This window comes from Echiichthys vipera, assembly GCF_963691815.1.
Source record: "Echiichthys vipera genome assembly, chromosome: 23".
Taxonomy (NCBI): domain Eukaryota; kingdom Metazoa; phylum Chordata; class Actinopteri; order Perciformes; family Trachinidae; genus Echiichthys; species Echiichthys vipera.
Genome location: NC_139848.1, coordinates 2,940,196 through 2,962,986, shown reverse-complemented (window position 1 = coordinate 2,962,986; position 22,791 = coordinate 2,940,196). Strand labels below are relative to the sequence as shown.

Here is a 22,791-nt window from a genome sequence, read left to right as displayed (position 1 = left end):
CTAGTGCCAGGGTTTCTGGGAGTAAAGCGAGTTATAGTTTAAATAACGGGTCAATCGATCTACAACTGTTTTGATTTTGTTGTGTTGATGGTTCCAAATTTGCTGTTCTTCTTAATCTTATATGATAGTAAAGTGAATATCTTTGTTTTTTTTAGATCACCCCCCAAACCAGACATTTCATCATTCTCTGACAATGTATTGACAATATGATGAGTCAAGACATGAACGACTTTGAAACATACAGTTCAAACTAACCACAGCTCCCACAAATCCCATCTCAAGCTGTTATTTATAAAATACGGCAGGTAGGAAGAGTAAAGTCAGTTCCTTCGCACCTTTTGTCCAATCACCTACGGGCGTCACACAAATCGTAAAAGACGGCTGCACAGACAAAGCTATGAGTGTTTCAGTGTCCCACGTGTATTCCTCCATGTCTCTTTGCCGACCGCAGCAAGAATTCATGACTCTATAATCACCTAATCTGACACAGTCACCATCTGGGAAGGCAAAAATATTGTGCGGCCCGATCCCAGCATATGTGTTGCCTGGTCTGACATGTGTTCAAGGTGCATGTGGAGTCACAGAGCAGGCCAGGCCCGCACCGGGGTCCTGCTTGCCCTCCTCCTGCATGACGTTGCATGACTGAGTTGTTATTGAATACACGTGAAATCGCTTTAGACACGGTCGATGAAGCACTTGCCTGGATTCTCTCAGACAGACAAAAACATCATGCAAAAATAATTACAAAGTCATAGTTTAAGGCTCCGACTGGTGTGTGAGCTGATAGCATAATTCAATCGTTTTGTGACTTTTACAGGAAACATTCGCTCTCAGTGTGAACGCAGGGCCAAGTGTGATTTGTCTGGAACGGTCCTTACATGTTTCCCACACAGGGACACAGTCAAAAAGGGCCTTTCTTCATGAGGCAGTGGTTATTTTGAGGGTGATTTGGGGAATACGCAGGCATTCAGGAGGGAACACTCAAAGATGTCTCTCTCTCTCTCTCTCTCTCTCTCTCTCTCTCTCTCTCTCTCTCTCTCTCTCTCTCTCTCTCTCTCTCTCTCTCTCTCTCTCTCTCTCTCTCTCTCTCTCTCTCTCTCTCTCTCTCTCTCTCTCTCTCTCTCTCCTCTCTCTCTCTCTCTCTCTCTCTCTCTCTCTCTCTCTCTCTCTCTCTCTCTCTCTCTCTCTCTCTCTCCCCGTTTCAACAAAAATAAATGCAACAGAGTTTTTAAAACTCTCTCGGTTAGATGAGATATTCTTCTTTCTGCTTCTCTTTCTCTCTCTCTTTTAATGTGATCTATAAGGTCAGATATTCCAGCTTGATTGCTTTTCTGTACTCATAATTTCTCTATTTTTCTATTCACAGGTCACCACATCATGTCAAACAACTACCAACTATGAGCTGGTGAGTGTAACGTGTGCATGATTGTGTGTGTGTGTGTGTGTGTGTGTGTGTGTGTGTGTGTGTGTGTGTGTGTGTGTGTGTGTGTGTGTGTGTGTGTGTGTGTGTGTGTGTGTGTGTGTGTGTGTGTGTGTGTGTGTGTGTGTGTGTGTGTGTGTGTGTGTGTGTGTGTGTGTGTGTGTGTGTGTGTGTGTGTGTGTGTGTGCGCGTGTGTGTGCGTGTGTGTGTGTGGAGGCCATCTCTAAAGATCTTGTTGACCTCCCTTTTAAACCCCCTTCATAATGCAATGATCCTTACTGGAAGTGTGGCAGAACCGCACACAAGGTGCACTCTGAGGTGATTGCTGGGGGTCAAATGTCAGAGTTTATAACCGTAATGGTGATGATGGTGTCGCAGCTTCTTTGAGCTTATAAGAGAAACCTGACAGGATAGATTTGAGACGCTGGTTAGCCACCTGCAAAAAAGTTTAATGGCAAAAAAAAGCAAATTACCTGATATAAAAAGTTTGTTTTCAGTCTCAGCCTGACAGCCGACAGTTGCCCCGGTGTGTCACGGCCTTAAAAGGTAGCAAACAAAAACATTTCTGTGAGGACTTAAAGGTGATTTTTCACTTTTGTCCTCACACCATCCACACGCACACACAATTTTGAGATTTTAGGATTTTTTTTCACCTTCTTTTGAAAGAAGGTAGTAGACGTTCAAGTTCAAGTTCACTTTTGTTTATACTGTATAGCACAGTTATAAAAGACCTGCAACAGTCATCCAAAGTGCTTCACAGAGAGAAAACAAAAAGAACAATTGTACAGGAAACAAGAAAACATGCATATCATCACACATACTCACACACAAATGCATGTAACACCTGCACATACAGGAACATATGTGCATACATACACAGACGTGCACGGGTACAGAAGTCATAACAGTGCAATATCATGTTAAACATTTTAAACAAAGCTAGGCTGAATTAGAAGTCCCTGTGGATCCAAAGGCCAAAGAGAAAAAATGTGTTTTTGAAGCACACTTAAACCTCTCCATGGATCCCACATGTTCACATGTAATGGCAAGCTGTTCCAGGGTTTGGGAGCAGCCACGGAGAAGGCACGGTCGCCCCTGGTCTTAACATTGACTAGCAATAGCATGTGATACACTGTGAATTTATTACATGTGTACAGATGTGGAAAAAGATGCTAAGAAGTATCTTAAATGAGTGTTTTGGTGGGAGACTTTCAGGATGCTATTTAAATCTGAGAGTAGAAGAGGACGGACACGGAGCTGCAGTCACAGTGATTATTATCCTTCCCTCCAGGGGTTGCTCCTTTACAAGACACGGTGTGATTTACGCACTGCAACACCGAGTCATTTTCCCTTTAATGAGCTTGAAAATTGTCATTCACTTCCATAAAGAATGCATGCTCAGCAAATAGTGGGACATGATTAGAAAAGCAGCAGGGAGAGCAATTTGATCACTCTCCTGATTTCTACTCAATAAAGTCCAGTAGAAAGTGGTGCAGTGAGTCCTGTTTTATATTTTCAAGATTAACCGCCGAAGATTTGACCAAATTAGGAACATTCCAAGCGATGGTAACTGCTCCTCGCTTATTTACTTTGGACGCCGGCCGATTGAAATGACTGCAGCGGCTTGTTAAACAGTCCCCGCTTTTGTTTATAGAGCTCCCATCAGCCTAAGACGCTGTACTTAACTCAGTCAAGAGGTTTTCCTTAACACATGGAGCGGACTGTCAGGCTCTGTTCGTGTGTGTGTGTGTGTGTGTGTGTGTGTGTGTGTGTGTGTGTGTGTGTGTGTGTGTGTGTGTGTGTGTGTGTGTGTGTGTGTGTGTGTGTGTGTCTCTGTCTCTGTCACGTACATTCTTTCCACTTCTCACATACTGTCTCTGCCCCTCCATCTCTCCCTACCACTTCTTGACCAGATAATGATCTGTTATTAATAATATTCTCTTACCTGTTGATAATTTGGCCTGTTGTCCCCTTGCACTTTCCTGTTATAAAAAGCACCAAACTTGTAGCCATTTCGACTATTTTCCCCCTGCAATTAATGAATAGACTTTGCTCAAATAATAACAAGTCAAGAATGAACCTTTACCTGGAGAGTTTAAGTTTTTACTCTTCAGACAAAAGGGAAAATTATTCCAAAAGGAAAATTCACTGAACATTTAATAAACAAAATGATATCGTAGACATTTCATTTTCTCTCTCTCTCCCTCTCTCTCTGTCTCTCTCTGTCTCTGTCTCTCTCTCTCTCTCTCTCTCTCTCTCTCTCTCTCTCTCTCTCTCTCTCTCTCTCTCTCTCTCCCTCTCTCTCTCTCTCTCTCTCTCTCTCTCCCTCTCTCTCTCCCCTTCTCATCCTTTCTCTCACCATGTTGTTTCTTCCTCCGTGCGAAAGAAACAATGACTAACCCACTGACTCTGTCTCGCTTCTTCCTCCAGCCTCCCACTCCTCAGCTGCCATTAAAGCATGTAGATACACCGGTGAGTAACACCTCTTCTTTGTTTGTGTTCATGCCAAGGTAGACATGCTTTAAAAGAGCTGATCATTCATGAATATGCTGTTATTGTTATGCAGCAAAGGGCTGGAATAACAATCCGTATGTGTACCCTGTATGGTCAAATGATGTGGACACCCATTTCAACATACATGTGTGTACTTCACGGTATGGAGTCAGGAGGGTGGCACTGGGGTAATTAGAGACTCCTCCGATCGCCTGTTCCTGCACGCTGCAGAAGGTGGCAGCACCGTGCAATACATGAATTACATGAAAGCCAGCCAATCAGAGCTCCTGTTGCTGCTCTGCGGGTTGGTTCTCATTCGAGGCCGCACACAGCTTACATGACTTTGAATGACTTAATTAAATCAAAGCGATCCATGTGTTGGAATCGCTTTAGGGCAGGGGTGCCCAATCCTGGTCCTGGAGAGCCTCTGTCCTGCATGTTTTAGGTTTCTCTCTGCTCCAACACACTTGAATCTAATGATGTGCTCGTTATCAAGCAGCTGATGCTCGTGGCAGGTTTGAAAATCGTTAGACTTAAGTGTGTTAGATCAGGGAGAAACCTAAAACATGCAGGACAGTGGCCCTCCACGACCAGGATTGGGCACCCCTGCTTTAGGGTAAATACCATATGAAACATCATACTACTAATGGAAAAGTTTAAAGTCAAAAAAAGTAAAAACAATTCTTAATTGAATGAAAAGAACATGATTATTCCAGGGGCACACCCTTGAGTCAATCCAACCAAGTGGCCAGAAGTAAATGATTTAACCCTCTCTCCCTCTCTCTCTCTCTCTCTTCTGTGCCAGTGAAAAGAATATTTGGTACATACCTTAGAAAATGAGAAAAGCTGCCGTGACATCTGCTGCTGCCGGTTCACTGCAAATTGTGTGTCATCTGTGCCAGAAATGGCTGCCAAGGCCCGGGCCGAGACGAGGCACGCATGTTTAGCTTGACATTGCTAAACCATGAAGGGTGTGTGCATGGCGGGTTTCCAGGAAGATTCCAGAAAAATAAGAGAGCACCATTAATGCAAAAAGAAAACAGATCCGGAGAGCCAGCAATCACAAAGGCAAAAAAACAGTTCGCTTGTTTAGAACATTTTGAGATTATAAGGCGCTCGTGTCTTTCATGAAACCAGCAGCAACGTTTACTCCAAAGATGAAAGCAGGCCGGATTTCTTGCATCTCTGTTTTTTGTCTTCTCCCTTTCGTGAGTCACGACAATGAGTCAGTGTTTGCGTCAGGCGTCGCTTGGATGTTTAGATCGGCGGCCGGAGTTGTGGCGGGGATTCAGGGTGAGATTATAAACACAGATCGGTCTGTGTACACCGGCCTGTGTGGAGATTAATTCACAGGCTGTGACTTCACACACACAGAGAGAGAGAAGGAGGTGTGGAGAGTGAGACAATCAAAGTCTGAATAGCGGGGATGAGTGATATCTGAATAATGCATTTAAAGAAGAAGAAGAAGTTTCCGGGGCGACATGGTGCTGTGGTGGTTAGCACTGTCACCTCACAACGAGAGGGTTCCTGGTTTGAATCCCGGCTGGGGCCCTTCTGTGTGGAGTTTGCATGTTCTCCCCGTGTCTGCGTGGGTTTTCTCCGGGTTCTTCCCACAGTCCAAAGACGTGCAGGTGTTCGGTTCATTGATGACTCTAAAATTGCACATAGGTGTGAATGGTTGTCTGTCTCTGTTTGTCTCTATGTGTCCTGCGATAAACTGGTGTTCTGTCCAGGGTGGACCCCGCCTCACGCCGATGTCAGCTGGGATCGGCTCCAGCCCCCCCGCGACCCCAACAGGGACAAGGGGTTGAAGATGAATTTCCAATGAGTCAGTGCTTTATAATCAGAATGTAATAGTTTGTAATGTATCCCATCGACAGGAAGCAGCTGCTGTTTGTGTTTACTCCCTTTATGGAAATGCACAAACAGCAAAGCAATGGATAAGGGGTTGATACACGTAGTAACATCCTCTTTTTGCAACAGCACGTCCACAGGGGTTATGGGAAATGTGGTTGTAATTATGACAAATCTTAGCACTAAAAATACAGAGATGTGGAGGCTACTTATTGTCTTGACCGTGCTCCTGTTTTGTTTGTTTTTTACTGTAATTATAGAAAGTTGTCACAAACAATTTGACAATGACCTGTTGATGTTATGGAATAAATACCAGAGAAAAAGCCCCGTTTAACCAGGCATTTCACATAGAAGATGAGCTCATGATGCTGTCATGGTTGTTCCCTCTTATCAAAGCCTAGGGTCAGGATTATCAGATCACTTTCATATCAAGTTGAATGGAAAATGGATTTCAAAGAAAACTCTTAATTTCTTAAATATTTCTTTGGGATTCGCGCTCTCTGCCTTGATAATCCAAGAATCACCACCATACAGGGTGTGTGTGTGTGTGTGTGTGTGTGTGTGTGTGTGTGTGTGTGTGTGTGTCTGTCTGTGTGTGTGTGTGTGTGTGTGTGTGTGTGTGGACAGAAGGGGGTGTAAGTGCTCATGGAATGTGGTTAGTCCATACAGGACACATTTATGGTGGTTTTGAGTCACAACGCCCCATCGTGACCATAATTGGGTCAGTGTGGGGCCTGTCGGGGTCATCCAAGTGCACCATGAAGACTTTTTAAAATCAGTGTGTGGCTCAGGAGAAGACAGAGAGCGAGACGCCGTAAAGAAAAAGAAGAAAACAGTTGTAATGAGACAGAGGGTGAATACAGGTAAATCCACAGGGGCAGTATGAGGAAAATAACATGTTTTTTTTACATTAAAGCACATTGACATGTTCTAGTACAGCCCCAAAATAGTATAAAGTATGAAATGAGCACAATATGTGACCTTTAAGGTTTAACAGAAAATTATATAGTCTATGCTTTGCTCTGTCAGTAGGTTCTTGAGGGTATTTAAGGTCAAACACATGTGCAGCAGACGAGCACAAAATGTATATTCATACAGTCGACAAACACGTGGGAAAAAAGGGAGTTGAGACAGGAGAAGCGGAGGGGAGTCTGAAATAATTAGACATAATGAGACCGAGGGAGGAGTAGTTCCAGAGGACAGAAAGTGGGCGTGAACGAGCGCGAGAGAGAGAAAGCAGGAGAAAGCAGGGAGAGGACACTCGAGAGGGAAAGAAGAGGAGGAAGATGCATCATTGATTTATTACATAATCGCTGAGGAAGTCTGGCACAAACAAAGCATCTTCTTCCGTCAGGAGGAACTGGGGACAAGCTAGACGGCTGTAGTGTTTTATTTCACAATCTATAACCTAGAGAAGTGGTGACCGTACCTGTAGCCATGCCTCTGGGCAGCTCCATCCGAAGGCGTTTTGCCCAACTGCGTTCATCCTGGAGGTGGAGCACCGGGTACCTGTTCATCAAGGTAGGCCACTCCCACACAGGGAATCCAAAATGTAGTTTATCATCTGGTGCTCAAACACTTAATGTAGTAGTGCGTAGAGTCTGTAGGAACGACTGGAAACAGTGTCCATGTGATGGTAATGAAGGAATACGTCACAGTGCGGATCATTGTTGCGTTTTTAATAGTGTGAATAGAAAACAATGGAGCTCAAGAGAAATAAGGTGTTTGGCTACACAGGGAATTAGTTATAAGTTATTGTCAAATCAGTTGTATTTGGGTCTTTTCACGTATTATCTTTGACAGTGAGAACCAGCCTTTATCTGTGTGAACGTGCTTTTAAACTGACACATATGTACTCCACTTAAAAAAATCTAATATGGGCTATATATAGGGGCGACTGTGGCTCAGTGGAAGAGTGGGTCGTCCTCCATTCGAGAGATTGGCGGTTTGAACCCCACCTTCCGGTCCACATGTCGAAGTGTCCCTGGGCAAGACACTGAACCCCGAATTCCCCCCCCCCCCCGGTGCTGTGCATGGGTGTGTAACTGTGGTGTGAATGGTTAGATTAGATGGTCTGTAGATGTCCCCTGCCATCAGTGTGAATGTCTGTGTGAATGTGACAAACACTGTGGGAGCGCCTTGAGTAGTCAGAAGACTAGAAAGGCGCTATACAAGTACAAGTCCACTTACCTTATATATATATATATATATTTACGTTATATATCCACATGAATATGTAGATGTGCTTTTATGGATGTTTATATGGAGGCCTGTAAATTTGATTATGTTACTTTATGTTGTATGTTATTTATAACATGTTATAATATTGATTATTGTATAGTTAGATTTACAGATTGTACATATAGTGGATAAAAGATACAGATTACAGCAATCCCATACTTGTTAAAAAGGGGTCGGATTAAATAAAACCTCTTCCTGCTCCTTTTCAGACAGAATACATTGTATGAATGTTGTTACAGGTTGTTTTTTTGTTCTCTTATTTGATAAACTAATTTAATTTTGTATTCTTTTTTTTTGACATGTCTAAAATGAACTCATAAATTCAATTAAATTGTCTTTACATGCTGCATTGACTTCCATGAGGCGCTCACGCACCCATGCTGCTTCCAAGACAGCAGATTGTTCGTAGGATGTGAAATGTACCGCCGTTAACACCCCACCCCCCTGGAGCCCCACGTGAACGGGCTGCCAACACCAGCGGCCGCGGCCCGCCCAGCATCTGGCCTTGGACGTGCTTCCCCGTTTCTGGCTCTTGGGGGTGGGATTAGCGTCATCTGTGAGGAGCTTTGGGCTGTGTGTTTAACCTCGCACCATGATTACAGCCCCTTCTCCCTAAGACCTCTGTTTAAACACTTGACCGGTAAAGCTGAACGCTCACTCGCTCGCTCTGACGTTGCGGGGGAGAGAAAGTATGTGAGGGGATGTCTGTGGAGATGAACTCAGCTGTCATTTTATCTCTTTTGGACGGCTTCGTCCTCCCGATGGCAGCTGACGAGTTCTCCACGGGGCCGACCGACAGTGAGAGGAAGAGCCGACTGCAGCATGTATTATGCAGCGATTCCTCGACAGTGCAGCATGTTTAGTGACGTTTTCCCTCCGTGAGCCTGTCACAGTGAAACAGCCTCACTCCCTCTCTCCTCAGTCAAATAACGGATCTTTAAAGAGTGCGTTTAAACCCTGACAAGACCCCAGTCAGGAGTCTCCTGGAGCATCGATGGATTGGGATTTTTCTCTCCTTCTCCTCATCCTTTTTCTTTCTCTTGATCCTTTCTTACTGCACCTCTTCTTCGTCTTATTCTTCCTCCCCTGCTTACTCTACTTACCTTTAACGCCTTTCCTTCATTATCCCTCCATCCTCCTCTTATCCTGCTTCTTCTCATTTCCTTTCACCCCCCTCTCCTTCTCCTCTCATTTATCTTCTTCTTAATCACCGTTTTCTTCCTTTACCCCGTTTATCTTTCTTCTTGTCCTTTTCTTTCCCCTCGTTCATTCTTCTTCAACCTTTTTCTTGTCTTCATCCTCTCTTCTTCTACCTTTTCTTCTGCTTATCCCAAACATTGCCTTCTCTTTCTTCCTCTTTCCCATCTTCCATTCTTCTTTTTTCCCTTAATATCCGTCCTCCTCCTCCTCTTTGGCTGCTTCTAACTCATTATCCGTCTCATTCCTCTTCTCCTCCTCCACTTCCTCTATTTGTTCCTCCTCGCTTTTATTTTCTCCTTCTTCCTCTTCTCCCTATTCCTTCTCCCATTTCTTTGTTTCTCTATTTTATCCCTACCTCTCTGGCGTAGTCTACTTCCCTTTCACCTTTCCTTCTCTTTCTCCTTCCATTTCTCCTCTACTACTTCATTTTCTTCTACTCTTCTTCATCATCTTCCTTTCTTCCTTTACCTCTTCTATGCTGCTTCTTCTCTCTTCCCGATCCCTCTCTCCCTCTTCTTCTTTTTCCTCTGTTCCATCTTTCCATCTTTCATTCTCCCTTTTCTTATGATTATCCCGGACATTTCTTTCTCTTTTTTGTTTTTCCCACGTTCCTTTTCCTCTTCTCCTACTTCTTCCCTTTCTCCTTTCTACTACACTCTTCTCTTTATTTGTCTGTTTCATTCTCATCCTTTCTCTTGCTCCTGCACCTTATTCCTCTCTTTCTTTTTCTCTTCTCCTCCTTCAATTCCTTTTTGTATTCATCCTCTTCTTTTCTTTATATTTGACTCAAGGTTTTGTCACATTGTAATAACTTCCTCATTATTTCCAGACGGAGTTTGTTTATGAATCTTTTTTTCTTCCTCTCTGTGAATGTGTGTGTTTATGTGTGTGTGTGTGTGTGTGTGTGTGTGTGTGTGTGTGTGTGTGTGTGTGTGTTTATGTGTGTGTGTGTGTGTGTGTGTGTGTGTGTGTGTGTGTGTGTGTGTGTGTGTGTGTGTGTGTGTGTGTGTGTGTGTGTGTGTGTGTGCGCGTGTGCGTGTGCGTGTGTGTGTTTGTGTGTGTGTGTACATTCCCCAGGGATCTACAAGGTCCTGTAAGAGTGTGGAGATAAGGCGAAAGCAGTCGCGGTAAGACATCGTTTGTGTTATACTGTATGCAGATGTACACGTTTACCTTAAAGTAGGAGGAGGAATGGATGTATAGGGAATAAATGAAGAGTAGATTAAGTGCGTTTTAACTCCAGCCTGTCCAGTGTAACCAAAAAGCATCTCTGCATAATCTTTGTTCAGTCTTAAAAACCTACTTTGAGTTAATTACTGAATCTTTTTGATCTAGTAAGTTCCTTAAATCCCCTGTGATCCTCAGCTCTATTTTATGTTGATCATTAAAAAAACGATTGTTTCTCCTTTTTTCTAGGAATGTAAATTATCATTCCACCCGTGTTATTCTTCAGAGCTTTACTGTACGCCCACCGGCCAATAAACCTGATCGCTGCTTGGCCGGTGAAAAAAACACTGCATAATATCAGCAGAGTTCATGTCAACACTCAGTTCGGGACTGTAAATCTTTGACTTTCCAAGAAGTATAAGAGTGAGCTGCAGGAGTTTACTTTTGATCAAGTGGATGTTTGCGATGAACTCTTTCATTAGTCCCCGAGAGAAACTCTAGAAATGTTCTCACAGCAGCTACAAGAACTAGTCACACACGATAATAATCACTGAAAATGAGAACGCACCTGGTGATCCTGACTCTTATACGTCCCGTTAATGGTCGGGTGACACCTCTCGCTCTCTTTTTTTCCTCTCCAGGAGTCAGAGTGTGGTTCCGGCCATGGAGGAGAGCTATGAGGTGGACCTGGTCTACATCACAGAGAGGATCATCTCTGTCTGTTTCCCTGCCAGCGCGGAGGAACGCAGCTACACCGCAAACCTCACGGAGGTGGCGACGATGCTGCGGTCCAAACATGGCGAACACTACCTGGTGAGCACCTGCCCCAGAGAGAATCCAGGACGTCTGACTCATAGCACTTTATTTTGAACTTATCTAATGACTGATTTTCTTTTCTTTCTGATTTTTAGATCCTCAACCTGAGCGAGTGGAGGAGTGAATTATCAAAGTTAAACCCTAAGGTACAAAGAAGCCTCATCGCTGGGTCGTCTTTATTTGAATCCACACAAACACAAACACATGTAAATCCGTCGAGGGACTTCACGGTCCTGATCATTCCCTTTCAGGTCCTGGAGTTCGGCTGGCCAGACCACCACGCGCCGGCGCTGGACAAGATCTGCAGCATGTGCAAGGCCATCGACACCTGGCTCAATGGAGACCCGCGCAACGTAGTGGTACTGCACAACAAGGTAAAGCAGGGGCGATCAGGGCACACCTTATGGGCGACACTTTCCATTTCATGCCCAGTTTTAAGTTATATTCTTAAAAGAATAGTTCAAAATACACTTGTTCGCTTTCTTGCCTAGAGTTAGATGAGATGGTTGATACCCATCACGATGAGTCGAGTCTAGATGGTAACCCTAGTTTTGTGAAACCCTTGGAAGATGATTAAAGTTAGATGATTGAGGTTCGACATTGAGCTTGAATGGTTAAGGTAAGAATAGGTCGTTGGGCAGGGGGTTCTCGCAAGAGTTCTGCACGTTTTCGCAAACCTAGGGTTAGAATCTGGACGTGACCATGAAGATGGAGGTAGCGGACAGTTAGCTTAGCTTAGCATTAAGTCTGGAACCAGGGGAACACAGATGGCTCTGTCCAAAGATAAGTCTGCCAACCAGCACATCTAAAGCGTACCAATGATTTAGTTTTACCTAATTTGTTTAATCTCACACAAAGCAAAGTGTAACGATGACAGTTTGTGGTTTCACCGAGGTTATGTGCTTGACTTCCTTTCGTCTTTGTCCCTAAGAGAAAACCAGCAGAGACTATATTGTCGTCCCAAATTGTCTTAACGATTCCTTCAAATGTGAAAAGTAGACACTGAAATATGTGGCTGCTGACCTTCTAAAATCCACAAAATGAATGTAGTCATTCGATTCTTGTAGGATACAATCCATTCGTCTTGTTTAAACATACATAATCAGAAAAAGCAGAGTTAGATGATTGAGGTTAGGCATTGAGCCTGAATGGGTAAGGGAAAGGTAAGAATAGGTCGTTGGGCACGGGGTTCTCGCAAGAGTTCTGCATGTTTTCGCAAATCTAGGGTTACAATCTGGACGTGACCATGAAGATGGAGGCAGCGGACAGTTAGCTTAGCTTAGCATTAAGCCTGGAAACAGGGGAAAACAGGTGGCTCTGTCCAAAGATGAGTCTGCCAACCAGCACATCTAAAGCGTACCAATGATTAAGTTTTACCTAATTTGTTTAATCTCACACAAAGCGAAGTGTAAAGACGACAGTTTGTGGTTTCACGGGGATTATGTGCTTGACTTCCTTTCGTCTTTGTCCCTCAGAGACAACGGGACTATATTGTCGTCCCAAAATGTCTTAACAATTTCTTCAAATGTGAAAAGTAGACACTGAGATATGTGGCTGCTGACCATCTAAAATCCACAAAAATGATTGTAGTCATTCGATTCTTGCAGGATACAATCCATTCGTCTTGTTTAAACATACACTATTATACAATATTTGCACATGCTGCAGCGGACGAATCAGAAAAAGCAGAAAGGGAAACATTTTCCCAGCTTCTCTGCGTTACTCTGCAGCAGACGTGTTGCTTTTTAGAGTCTCACCCGTCACTTTAAACAAGCAGAGTGATCAAACATTATTTCATGTTAGTTATGTTTCTAGCGTTTATTCATGCAGATTTCTGAGCAGTCCATCACATCGGAGGGTTTATTTGTTCTTCTGTTTCTTTATTTTGAATACCGAGATCGTTTTGATCTCTTTGAAATGATCCCTATTTCAAATAATGTGTTCAAATATCCACCTTGAAATCATGTAAGTGAGTGTTTTCTGTTGTTTCTGTGTCACAGGGGAACCGAGGCCGAACAGGGGTGGTGGTGGCCGCGTACATGCACTACAGCAACATATCCGCCAGGTATCAAACATGTCACAGTCAGAAAACACATCCAGCAACTTGTTGAAATTCACTATTACATTGTTATTGACTGCAGTTTAAACAGAGATTGATTGGAGGTGAATCCTTTTGGCTGCCGGTCTTCAAAAAGTAGGATTTAAGCACCTTCCTTTGATTCTCCTCCTCACGAGGTTTTGTAAGGACAGCAGAATCAATCAATCACGGCTAGCCCTCGAGGTCTGGGACTTGAGCAGCCTTTAAAATTACACGCCGATGTGATTATTATGGCAAAACACTTGAGCTTGTTTTTCTGGCTTTGTGAGAAGAAGTGCTCCGAAAATGTCATCATTCTTTAATGCAACCAGATGTTAATAGGTGGGATGGAGCCAGGAGGATTTGAAGCTGCTTAGTAAATGATGAAGGCCAGTGGATATTTCTAAATCTCAAACATGGGAAAAAATGTGCAGTTCTTACAAAAATCCAGGCAGTTATTGTTGATGCTGCAAAAACGCACTCAGACTAATTCTGACGATGCCCGTCGTTCTTTGTGTCGTGCAGTGCTGATCAAGCGTTGGACAGGTTTGCCATGAGGCGCTTCTACGAGGACAAAGCACTTCCTGTGGGTCAGCCATCACAGATAAGGTCAGTTATCACCTCATTTCCTGTTTGCTGACATCATTTTGAAGCTTTTTGAGTCTTTGAGACACATATCAACCACAGAGAGATGCGAAATGACCACAAAGAGACACACAATAGATACAGAGACATAAAGCGACTACAGAGAGACACAAAATAACTACAGAAATGGACATAACAACCGCAAAGAGACACAAAATGACCACACAGAGACACACAATAACCACATAGACACAAAATGACTACAGAAATGGGCAAAACAACCGCAAAGAGATGCAAAATGACCACATAGAGACACACAATAATCACACAGACACAAAATGACCCCAAAGAGACACAAAATAACTACAAAAATGGACAAAACAACCGCAAACAGACACAAAATGACCACAGAGAGACACAATAACCACAAAGACCCCAAAGAGACACAAAATAACTACAAAAATGGACAAAACAACTGCAAAGAGACACAAAATGACCACAGAGAGACACAATAACCACAAAGACCCCAAAGAGACACAAAATAACTACAAAAATGGGCAAAACAACCGCAGAGAGACACAAAATGACCATACAAAGACACATAATGACCACACAGACACACAACAGCTCCCAAAGAGATACAAAATGACATTACAGAGATACAAAATGACCACACAGACACACAAAACAACCCCAAAGAGATACAAAATGACCCCAAAGAGACACAGAACAACCCCAAAGAGACACAAAACAACCCCAAAGAGATACAAAATGACCCCAAAGAGACACAAAATGACTACGCAAAAGGGGCAAAACAACCGCAAAGAGACACAAAATGACCATACAGACACTAAATGACTACAAAGAGATACAAAATGACCCCAAAGAGACACAAAATGACTACACAAAAGGGGCAAAAGCATCACAAAGAAGGAAAGCTGTTAGGCCTTTTGCATATCACTGCCCAGGGACCGGTTGTCTCATCATCTGTCCCATGACTGGACAATCACTGGGGTTTACCAAACAATAAACGGAAGAACGGAACAACGAGACAAACTGACTGATCAGTGTTGTTGCTCAATCTCTCTCGTTTCATTTGAGAGACGTTTTACAGAGGAAATTCTTCCCCTTTTTTTCTTGTTTATCTCCAGTTTAGTTTTAATTGGGATAATTGTGAGAGAACGTCACGGCAGGGGGAGAAGCCATCTATCTTGTCCGTCTGAAAGATTCCACTGGTGTCTCCGGGGAGGCTGCGGGACTTGGTGGCATTCATCCCTGTCCCTTTAAGCATATCAGAGCATATTTTCCTCCACTTTAAGCATTTAGCTTTTGGAGATAATGGCCTTCGCATGGACTGAAAGGAAATTCAGACCAGAACGGGTCAAACCAATCAAGAGGGGTTTGAAGGTATTTAAACAATTTCTTATTGTGAAAGCAGCTGCCTCTAGGAGGAGCACCTTCTGAGTTATCCTCCTTTAACTCATGAATCTGCTCCTACAATATTAGGAGCCCCGTCCACTTCATTAGATAGTTAGCTGCTTAAAGGCTCGACCTCTCCACGTCTCTCGTCTCCACCTGCAAGAGACCAATCCTGATCTTGGTGCTTCTTGGAAAAGATGAGCTGGGAAAGAGGTTACAGGGAATAAACCGGGATACACAGGAAACAGCAGGGGACTTAACAACGCTTCATACCAGCCTGTGAATCAGGCAGCGAGCCATTCTCTTAACAGGTCTATAGGCTTGCCCTCTGCCCCGCTGCTATTTCCTGCTTTGGATATAATTATCTCTGCCCCTGGAGTCTGCAAGTATTATGGTCTGGAATGTGTGACATTAACATCAAGAGTTGGAGATGAGCTCAACCTGCTGCGGCTATAAAAGCTCCTAACAGTTTGTCAAAGATGCAGCATTTAAGTGGGATTAAAGGGTCGGTTGTGAAATGATCGACCGCTGTAGGAAACAATCTTATTGTTGAGACAATAGATAGTTGAGACCCCCTGAACCGAAGAGCCATGGCAGAAGACCAAGGCTGTCCGCCGAGGCTTACCCTTTTTTAGGGCAGCAGTAGCTCAGTCCATAGGTGACTTGCCTGGGAACTGTAAGGTCGTCGGTTTGAGTCCCTGTGTGGACTATGAATGGAGCGTGGACTGGTGGCTGGAGAGGTGCCAGGTCATCTCTTGGGCATCTGGCAGCCCCCTCCCTCTAACATCTTTCCATTAATTGCATGTATATGGTCCTGTTTGTGCATGTGTGTGTATTTCGGGTCTGTGTGTGTGTGTGTAACATGAATAAATTGAATTTAAATAATAATAATAAAGGAATTCTTCTTCTTCTTCTTGATAGGCTCCGTCTTATGTGCTAATTGATTAATGGTTTATCAAGTTTCTCGCCTCCAATGACTTGTTTTAAAGTGCATTTTAAAGTTACTCACCTTGAATAGAAGAAAAAAAACCTTTAATAATGCGACAGGTTTATCTCACAGAACAGAGAAGCTTCGCCCTTTGGGGTTTCTGTAAAGATGCATGTCTGGATCATATTTATCATCAGTCAATATTTGATTGATGACAGAAACATGAAGAGACATTGCATTCAGTGTTCTTATATAAAACAGGGTCTGTACACATGCTTGAAATCCTTGAAAATGCTTGAATTTTCTTTGAATTTGTAATGTTGTGTTTTCAAGGTTTGAAAAGTGCTTGAATTTTGGATAAAGTGCTTGAAAGTGTGTCTTTATTGCATTTCTTTCACAACAAATAGCCATAGGATAGAAGATTAATTTATTTTCTTATCTTTCTGGTATTACAAAACACAGTTGTAGTTGTTTATAGCACAGTAACATTTCTTTTAATGGGATAAAAAGAGGTGAAATGATAATTTTCATTATTTATTTGTAGAAATATGTAATTTATCACAGCCCTAAGGTGCTGGAAATGCTTGAAAATGGCCTTAAAAGTGCTTGAAAGTGCTTGAATTGTACCTTGGAACCCTGATAATGAATAACATATTGGAGGCTTTAAATTGTCAATAACTAAATGCTCAAAGAACGGGTGCATTTTATTCATAATTCTTGCTTAGCTCCAGTTGACAGAAGGAATATGTTCTTCATTTTGAGCAGAACCACTAGTCTGAAATGTAACGTCTTGTATCACACGCACACACACACACACACACACACACACACACGCACATACACACGTACAGCGCTGCTCTCTTGGCGTCCCCACTCACTTTAATTGAATTTCCCCAAGGCTAAACCATCTGGACACTGACAGCAGAGCAAAGGGGGGTGTGTCTGCATGCGGCGACCCCACACTCAAGGTCAGGTTCAGTACCATCATCGTTATCATCATTAACAACCAGACCACACTAACTCAGCAGACCCCCGACTGGCCTCTGAACACACCCGTTCACTCTGACATTTCCCGTAGTGCATAAAGGTTGTTTAGAAGTGAGAGTGGGGTGCACGCCGGACATGGTTGCTGGAGCTGACAGCCGTTGTTTAAACCGGTCATACCGTGATTGAGAGGCTTTGCAGTCAGTGTTGACTTTACCTTCTTTGCAGGTACGTGCGATATTTCAACGGCCTTCTTTCCGGACACATAAAAATCAACAACAAGCCTCTGTTCCTGCACCATGTCATCATGCACGGCATACCCAACTTTGAGTCCAAAGGAGGTGAGCATGTTACGGATACACAGGAAGCTCGGTTTTTGCTTGTTTTTCGCGGTTTTAATTTGTTTATTTCCCCTCGCAGGCTGCCGTCCTTTCCTGAAGATTTACCAGGCAATGCAACCAGTCTATACATCAGGAATATAGTATGGACACTTTTATTCTGGTTCAGTGCGGTTTGTGTTTGAATCCAGGGCAAAGCTTAGATTTTAACAGGATATTATTGTTGTTATTTCTATAGCAATGTGCAAGGAGACAGCAACACCAGTATCTGCATCACTATTGAGCCCGGCCTGCTTCTGAAGGGAGACATCCTGGTAAGATTTGTATCATAATTCTGACACTAACACCGACTGATACATCCGTTCATGCTATGATGTTTTCTCTCTCACTCACCGTAGTTGAAGTGCTACCACAAGAGGTTCAGGAACTCCACCAGGGATGTGATGTTCAGGGTGCAGTTCCACACCTGCGCCATCCACGACCTCGGGGTGGTGTTCGGGAAGAACGAGCTGGACGAGACCTTCAAAGGTAACGGCTCTCCGGGTGGGTGTGATTTACATATACATATCATATCATACACATTGCACGTGCATATTTTAAAATATTTAGTATAGTGTATATATAATGAAGGCATCCCAGCATTCAATAATAATAATATGATGAAGAAAATGCAAAGAGCAGCTACTTCCATTGAGTATTTGTTAACAACAGCAAGACGTTTGCCCTACAATGATGTGAAAATGTGCTTAACTTGCTAAAGTGAAATTGAAATGTTGATATTTTTCACTGTAATGCTCCATGCAGGTTTAAAACATCATATTTGACCCGACTGAAATGTGTTTGTGTGCATTGTTTTGCAAAAAGAAAAACATTTTCACACTGTGTGTCTGTACAGATGAGAGGTTCCCAGAGTATGGGAAGGTGGAGTTTGTTTTCTCATATGGACCAGAAAAGATCAGAGGTAATCCAACATGAACAAACGCTATCTAACCTGATGTATGTGTAACAGTGCGACCATGTTTACTGAAATTATTCAATCAGGTTTCTTGGAGTATTTCAGTCCCAACTTATAGATCCTTTTTTTAATTTTCTTTTATTTTGTATTTGGTGTGGGGACTCCATTACCCATCATGCAACTTGTTCCTCAGGCCTGGGCCACCTGGAGAACGGGCCGAGCGTTTCTGTGGACTACAACACCCAGGACCCTCTGATCCGCTGGGACTCGTACGAGAGCTTTAGCCAGCGCTGTGAGGACACTGTGGACGCTGAGCAAGGTATGTACACACGCACACACACACGCACACGCACACGCACACGCTCACACACACACACTAACACACACACACACACACACACACACACACACACACATTTTGATGGATAGGTTGTCTCCACTAGTCCACAGTTACTAATAGGGACTTTCAGACTCACGTGATGGTACATTTAGTATGCAGAATTGATTTTATTTTTGTATTTATGTTTATGTATATATATATTTTGAGGAGGAAGTCGTATAAAAAAAATATCATTTCAAACATATTATTATTATATACTAATTCAGACACAACTTTCAGAGCCGCACTTTAAATTCAGTGCACCTGAATCAAAAGAATTAGCTACAGGTGAAGGTCTCTGGCTTTGATGCCCTCTGCACTCTGCCTCTGCCTCTGCTAAAGAGAAGACATCTGTGAGCTGCTCAGGCAAGGAGCCCCCCCACCACCCCACGCTCCTAAACCCTGGTCTGTCAGTCAGTCCTTTAAATAGCCGCTGCAGAAATAGGGGGCGTCAGTCGCCCTTTCAGTGGCTGCCCACTTCCCAGGGGGGGTTGTAACCTGAGAAGCCACCAACCTCCAAGTCCCACAAGTTCCCAAACCTACCAGCATCAACTCCCAGCCTACCTCTGTCCCAGGAGTTTAGGAATTTGAAATCGAGTCACCCCATATCAGGTACCCCCTCCTACTTATTCAGGCATCCGTAGAAGTATCAGTGTAAGGAACACTCCACATATGACATGTAATAATTACAGAACCCCTTTACCCTCTGAGCGATGATAAGATTCATGAGCACTGCTGTTAATCTGAAGGAGAAGCAGGAGGATGTTCTCACACTGGGTTGAGTCAGGACTTGGCAGCCATTGTGGTGCTGCATCCACTTTTATATATGGGATTCTTTTACGGCTTCACAAAGACCCATTTCATTTTTATGAACATCCCTGGAGAAGCGTTGTGGTAATTGCTGTGTTGCTAGAAGGTCAGTGGGAATTGGGCCAGGATTGTAAGTTTGATCCTTATTGAATGAGTAACCTCTCGGCCAGTTTATCCATTTCTCTAATTGCGGCCTTCGCTCTTAGGTTTGGACATGAGAATGTTCAGAGGAAGGAAGCTGGAGCCGATCTTGATTGACAAAAACAACTTTGCAGTTCTGTTTTGCTGTCGTAAAAAAGTAGTGAACTACCATTGGGAAAAAGAGAATGTTAATACACATTTGAGTTGGCAAACCACTGATGCCACACGAATAACACTGACCTGACAGAATGGCCTATTTTTACTCGCTCCAGTACACTGGACGCCAATCATTCATCAGGCATCATTTGGAGAATCCAGACTTGCTTATTTGTCCGGTTGTTAAACGAATGTTTCATCCTCAGCCGGTGGTGTCCGAATGCGTTTGGGGCTCAGCTAACTCATCCTAGCGACCTTGGAAATCCAGTTGAGAGGGCTAAACGAAAGATGGGAGTCTTAAAAGGGTCTGCAGGATTAGGCGGCTTAGAGTTGTGTGCATTTCATCGTGACACACGCTCATTGGGGACGTGAGGAAAGGCGTCCTTAGCTTTCTTCAACAGAAAGTATTTGTGACGAATGTTAATTGCACTTAAGCAGTTATTGATGGCGGCGGCATGAAATGTGTAAAGTTATTAGTCCAGCTGTTTGTGTTGGTGTTACACAGTATTTTTGTGTTATACGGGTGTCTGCGTATGCCTGTAAATCTTTGTTTGTGTGGGCCTTTTGCTGTTTTTTTATGGGGTATGTTAAGAGTGTGAGTGTGTTCACAGTGCACCTTGTGTTTGTCGGCTTGCCTTTGCTCCACTAATAGCCCTGTGGTGGGGTGGCAGCTGTCGACCCGGAGGTCAGACCAGTCAGAAGGCCACTGTTTGGGCCACCGGGCAGTCAAAGAGCGACTGTACTGCTACGAGAAAATGCACTTTTTTTAACGAAGTGTGTCATTTTAACATTAGATAAATTGTTAATCTCAAAACATTGACATTATCACATCATTTGCAGGACTTTTGAAGCTTTATTGCACAAATTCCCTTCCGTCAAAGGGAAGCCAAATGCTTGGAGAGATGCCAGGGAAGAAGGTCCGTGGCATAGTTTGGGGTGAGATGTTGAGGACGTTAAATACTGTTGACAAGTGCTTCATTCAGAATCCTTAGTGTATTAAGTGGATGTTTGTAATTTGATCAAAAGTCCTAATAAAAGTACTCAGCACGACAGCAAAAGACCACTTAAACGTGTTCTAGGATTATAATGATCCCCTGAGTTAGAAAAATCACTAAACATAGTGTCCTGCCACAGAGAATAAGTGTGTTTGTGTGTGTGTTCCAGTGTGTGCGTGTGTGTGTGTGTGTGTGTCGTGATGGTGGGGGGGGTAATGTACAGTAAGGCAGCGGGCCCACTGACAGCACAGGCTGCCTTCTTTGTTTACCGCTCCTCCCATATTTGGCTGGGGCAGAGCCCTAAAACATGTCTGGAATAGCTGGATAGAGACAGACACACAGACAGAGATAGAGAGACAGGCACAGAGAGGCACAGAGAAGACCGGACTTTTGAAAAGAGTTGCCAACTGTTAAAACCGTTCATTGCTAAAGTTCGAAAGAAGTAGAAAGGAAAAAGAAGGAGAGATTAAGGAATGAAGTCAAATCGAGGAGAGACGGAGAGCAGCTGAACTGCACTGGTGGGTGAGTAGGACTGTGAGGCCTTCGTATTACTGAAAGTGACTTTCTTCACAATTTAGAAAACTCAAGCCAGGTTCAAATGACCCTGTGTTACTGCCTCTAACAAAATCAATTCAAATATTATTAATTCTGAGACAAAAAAATGTTTTTTTTGGGGTTGTTTTTTGCACTGGACAAATGGTTTCAAGGCAAAATGAACAAATCTCCAAACTATTTAGCCCGTACCAAAAAAAAACAAGAATTCAACTTGTTGTTCTTTTGGTCAGCAGATATGAGCGTCTGTTTGTCTGTTTGTTGCGTTTCCATGTCAACGCGGATGCATCCTGTGTGTTTGGCACCTATATGGTATAAAATGAGTCATGGAGCGAGCAATTTGTGTGTGGAACATTTTATGAGCGAGCTGCAATTTGGGTACACCAAAACCATTAGGGAGCTTGGTCGGGAGCTCCATGTGAGCTCCAGAGCTCGCGCTGCGATGCAATGCATGCTGGATAGTTTGTTATTCAGTATCTGAAAAGTTACAACTTTGTTTGTTGGCTATATGTATTTATTTTATGTATTCATGTTTTTACCTGTGTGGGTGAGGAGGGGTGTATTCTCAACTCAACTCAAGGTGTATTTCTATAGCACATTTAAACAACAACCTTAGTTGCTCAAAGTGCTGCACAACATACACAGTCAAGTGCTCGCAGTATTGATAAAAACAGCATAAAACATTAACATTAACAATGAGAAAGGGCGATAAAAACAGTTACTATGATAAGGTCAAACAAATAAAAGCCGTACTAAAAGACAAAAATAACATGTCAGGGTGTAATCTGTTACAAACGTCAAAACAAGTCACTTTGATTTTTAGTTGAATTTATTGTAACTGGTTTTACGTCATGACCAAAAGAACGAGGTGACAGGTCCAAGCGGCCGAAATGTGTTTCCTCAGGAGGGGGTCTGGAGTCTCCCTTAGAGAGAGGGGGAGAAGTTCAGCATCCGTGAGGAACTCGGAGTAGAGCCGCTGCCCCTTTGCGTTGAAAGGAGCCAGTTGAGGTGGTTCAGGATCATCTGGTAAGGATGAACCCTGGGCGCCTCCCTAGGGAGGTGTTCCAGGCACGTCCAGCTGGGAGGAGGCCTCGGGGAAGACCCAGGACCAGGTGGAGAGATTAGATCTCCACACTGGCCTGGGAACGCCTCAGGATCCCCCAGTTAGAGCTGGTTAATGTGGCCCGGGAAAGGGAAGTTTGGGGTCCCCTGCTAAAGCTGCTGCCCCCGCGACCCGACCCCAGGTAAGCGGCTGAAGATGAGATGAGATGAGATGAGATG

At 43.5% G+C, this 22,791-nt stretch overlaps 1 protein-coding gene across 8 annotated transcripts in view; it reads left to right on the top strand.

Annotated features, from left to right (window-relative positions):
• Positions 1-22,791, top strand: part of tns1a (tensin 1a) — an 86,669-nt gene that overhangs the window by 41,404 nt on the left and 22,474 nt on the right. For 4 of the 8 annotated variants that reach the window (XM_083937887.1, XM_083937885.1, XM_083937888.1 and 1 more), the window contains exons 4-17: positions 1,367-1,405; positions 3,851-3,892; positions 10,286-10,335; positions 11,017-11,188; positions 11,287-11,337; positions 11,443-11,565; positions 13,192-13,256; positions 13,794-13,877; positions 17,413-17,525; positions 17,605-17,665; positions 17,761-17,836; positions 17,921-18,050; positions 18,418-18,483; positions 18,671-18,796. In XM_083937887.1, coding sequence (XP_083794013.1) covers positions 1,367-1,405; positions 3,851-3,892; positions 10,286-10,335; positions 11,017-11,188; positions 11,287-11,337; positions 11,443-11,565; positions 13,192-13,256; positions 13,794-13,877; positions 17,413-17,525; positions 17,605-17,665; positions 17,761-17,836; positions 17,921-18,050; positions 18,418-18,483; positions 18,671-18,796 — 1,198 coding nt within the window. Of the gene's footprint in view, positions 1-1,366; positions 1,406-3,850; positions 3,893-10,285; positions 10,336-11,016; positions 11,189-11,286; positions 11,338-11,442; positions 11,566-13,191; positions 13,257-13,793; positions 13,878-17,412; positions 17,526-17,604; positions 17,666-17,760; positions 17,837-17,920; positions 18,066-18,417; positions 18,484-18,670; positions 18,797-22,791 lie in introns of all 8 variants that reach the window. The other 4 variants (XM_083937886.1, XM_083937884.1, XM_083937883.1 and 1 more) reach the window with 1 other exon arrangement.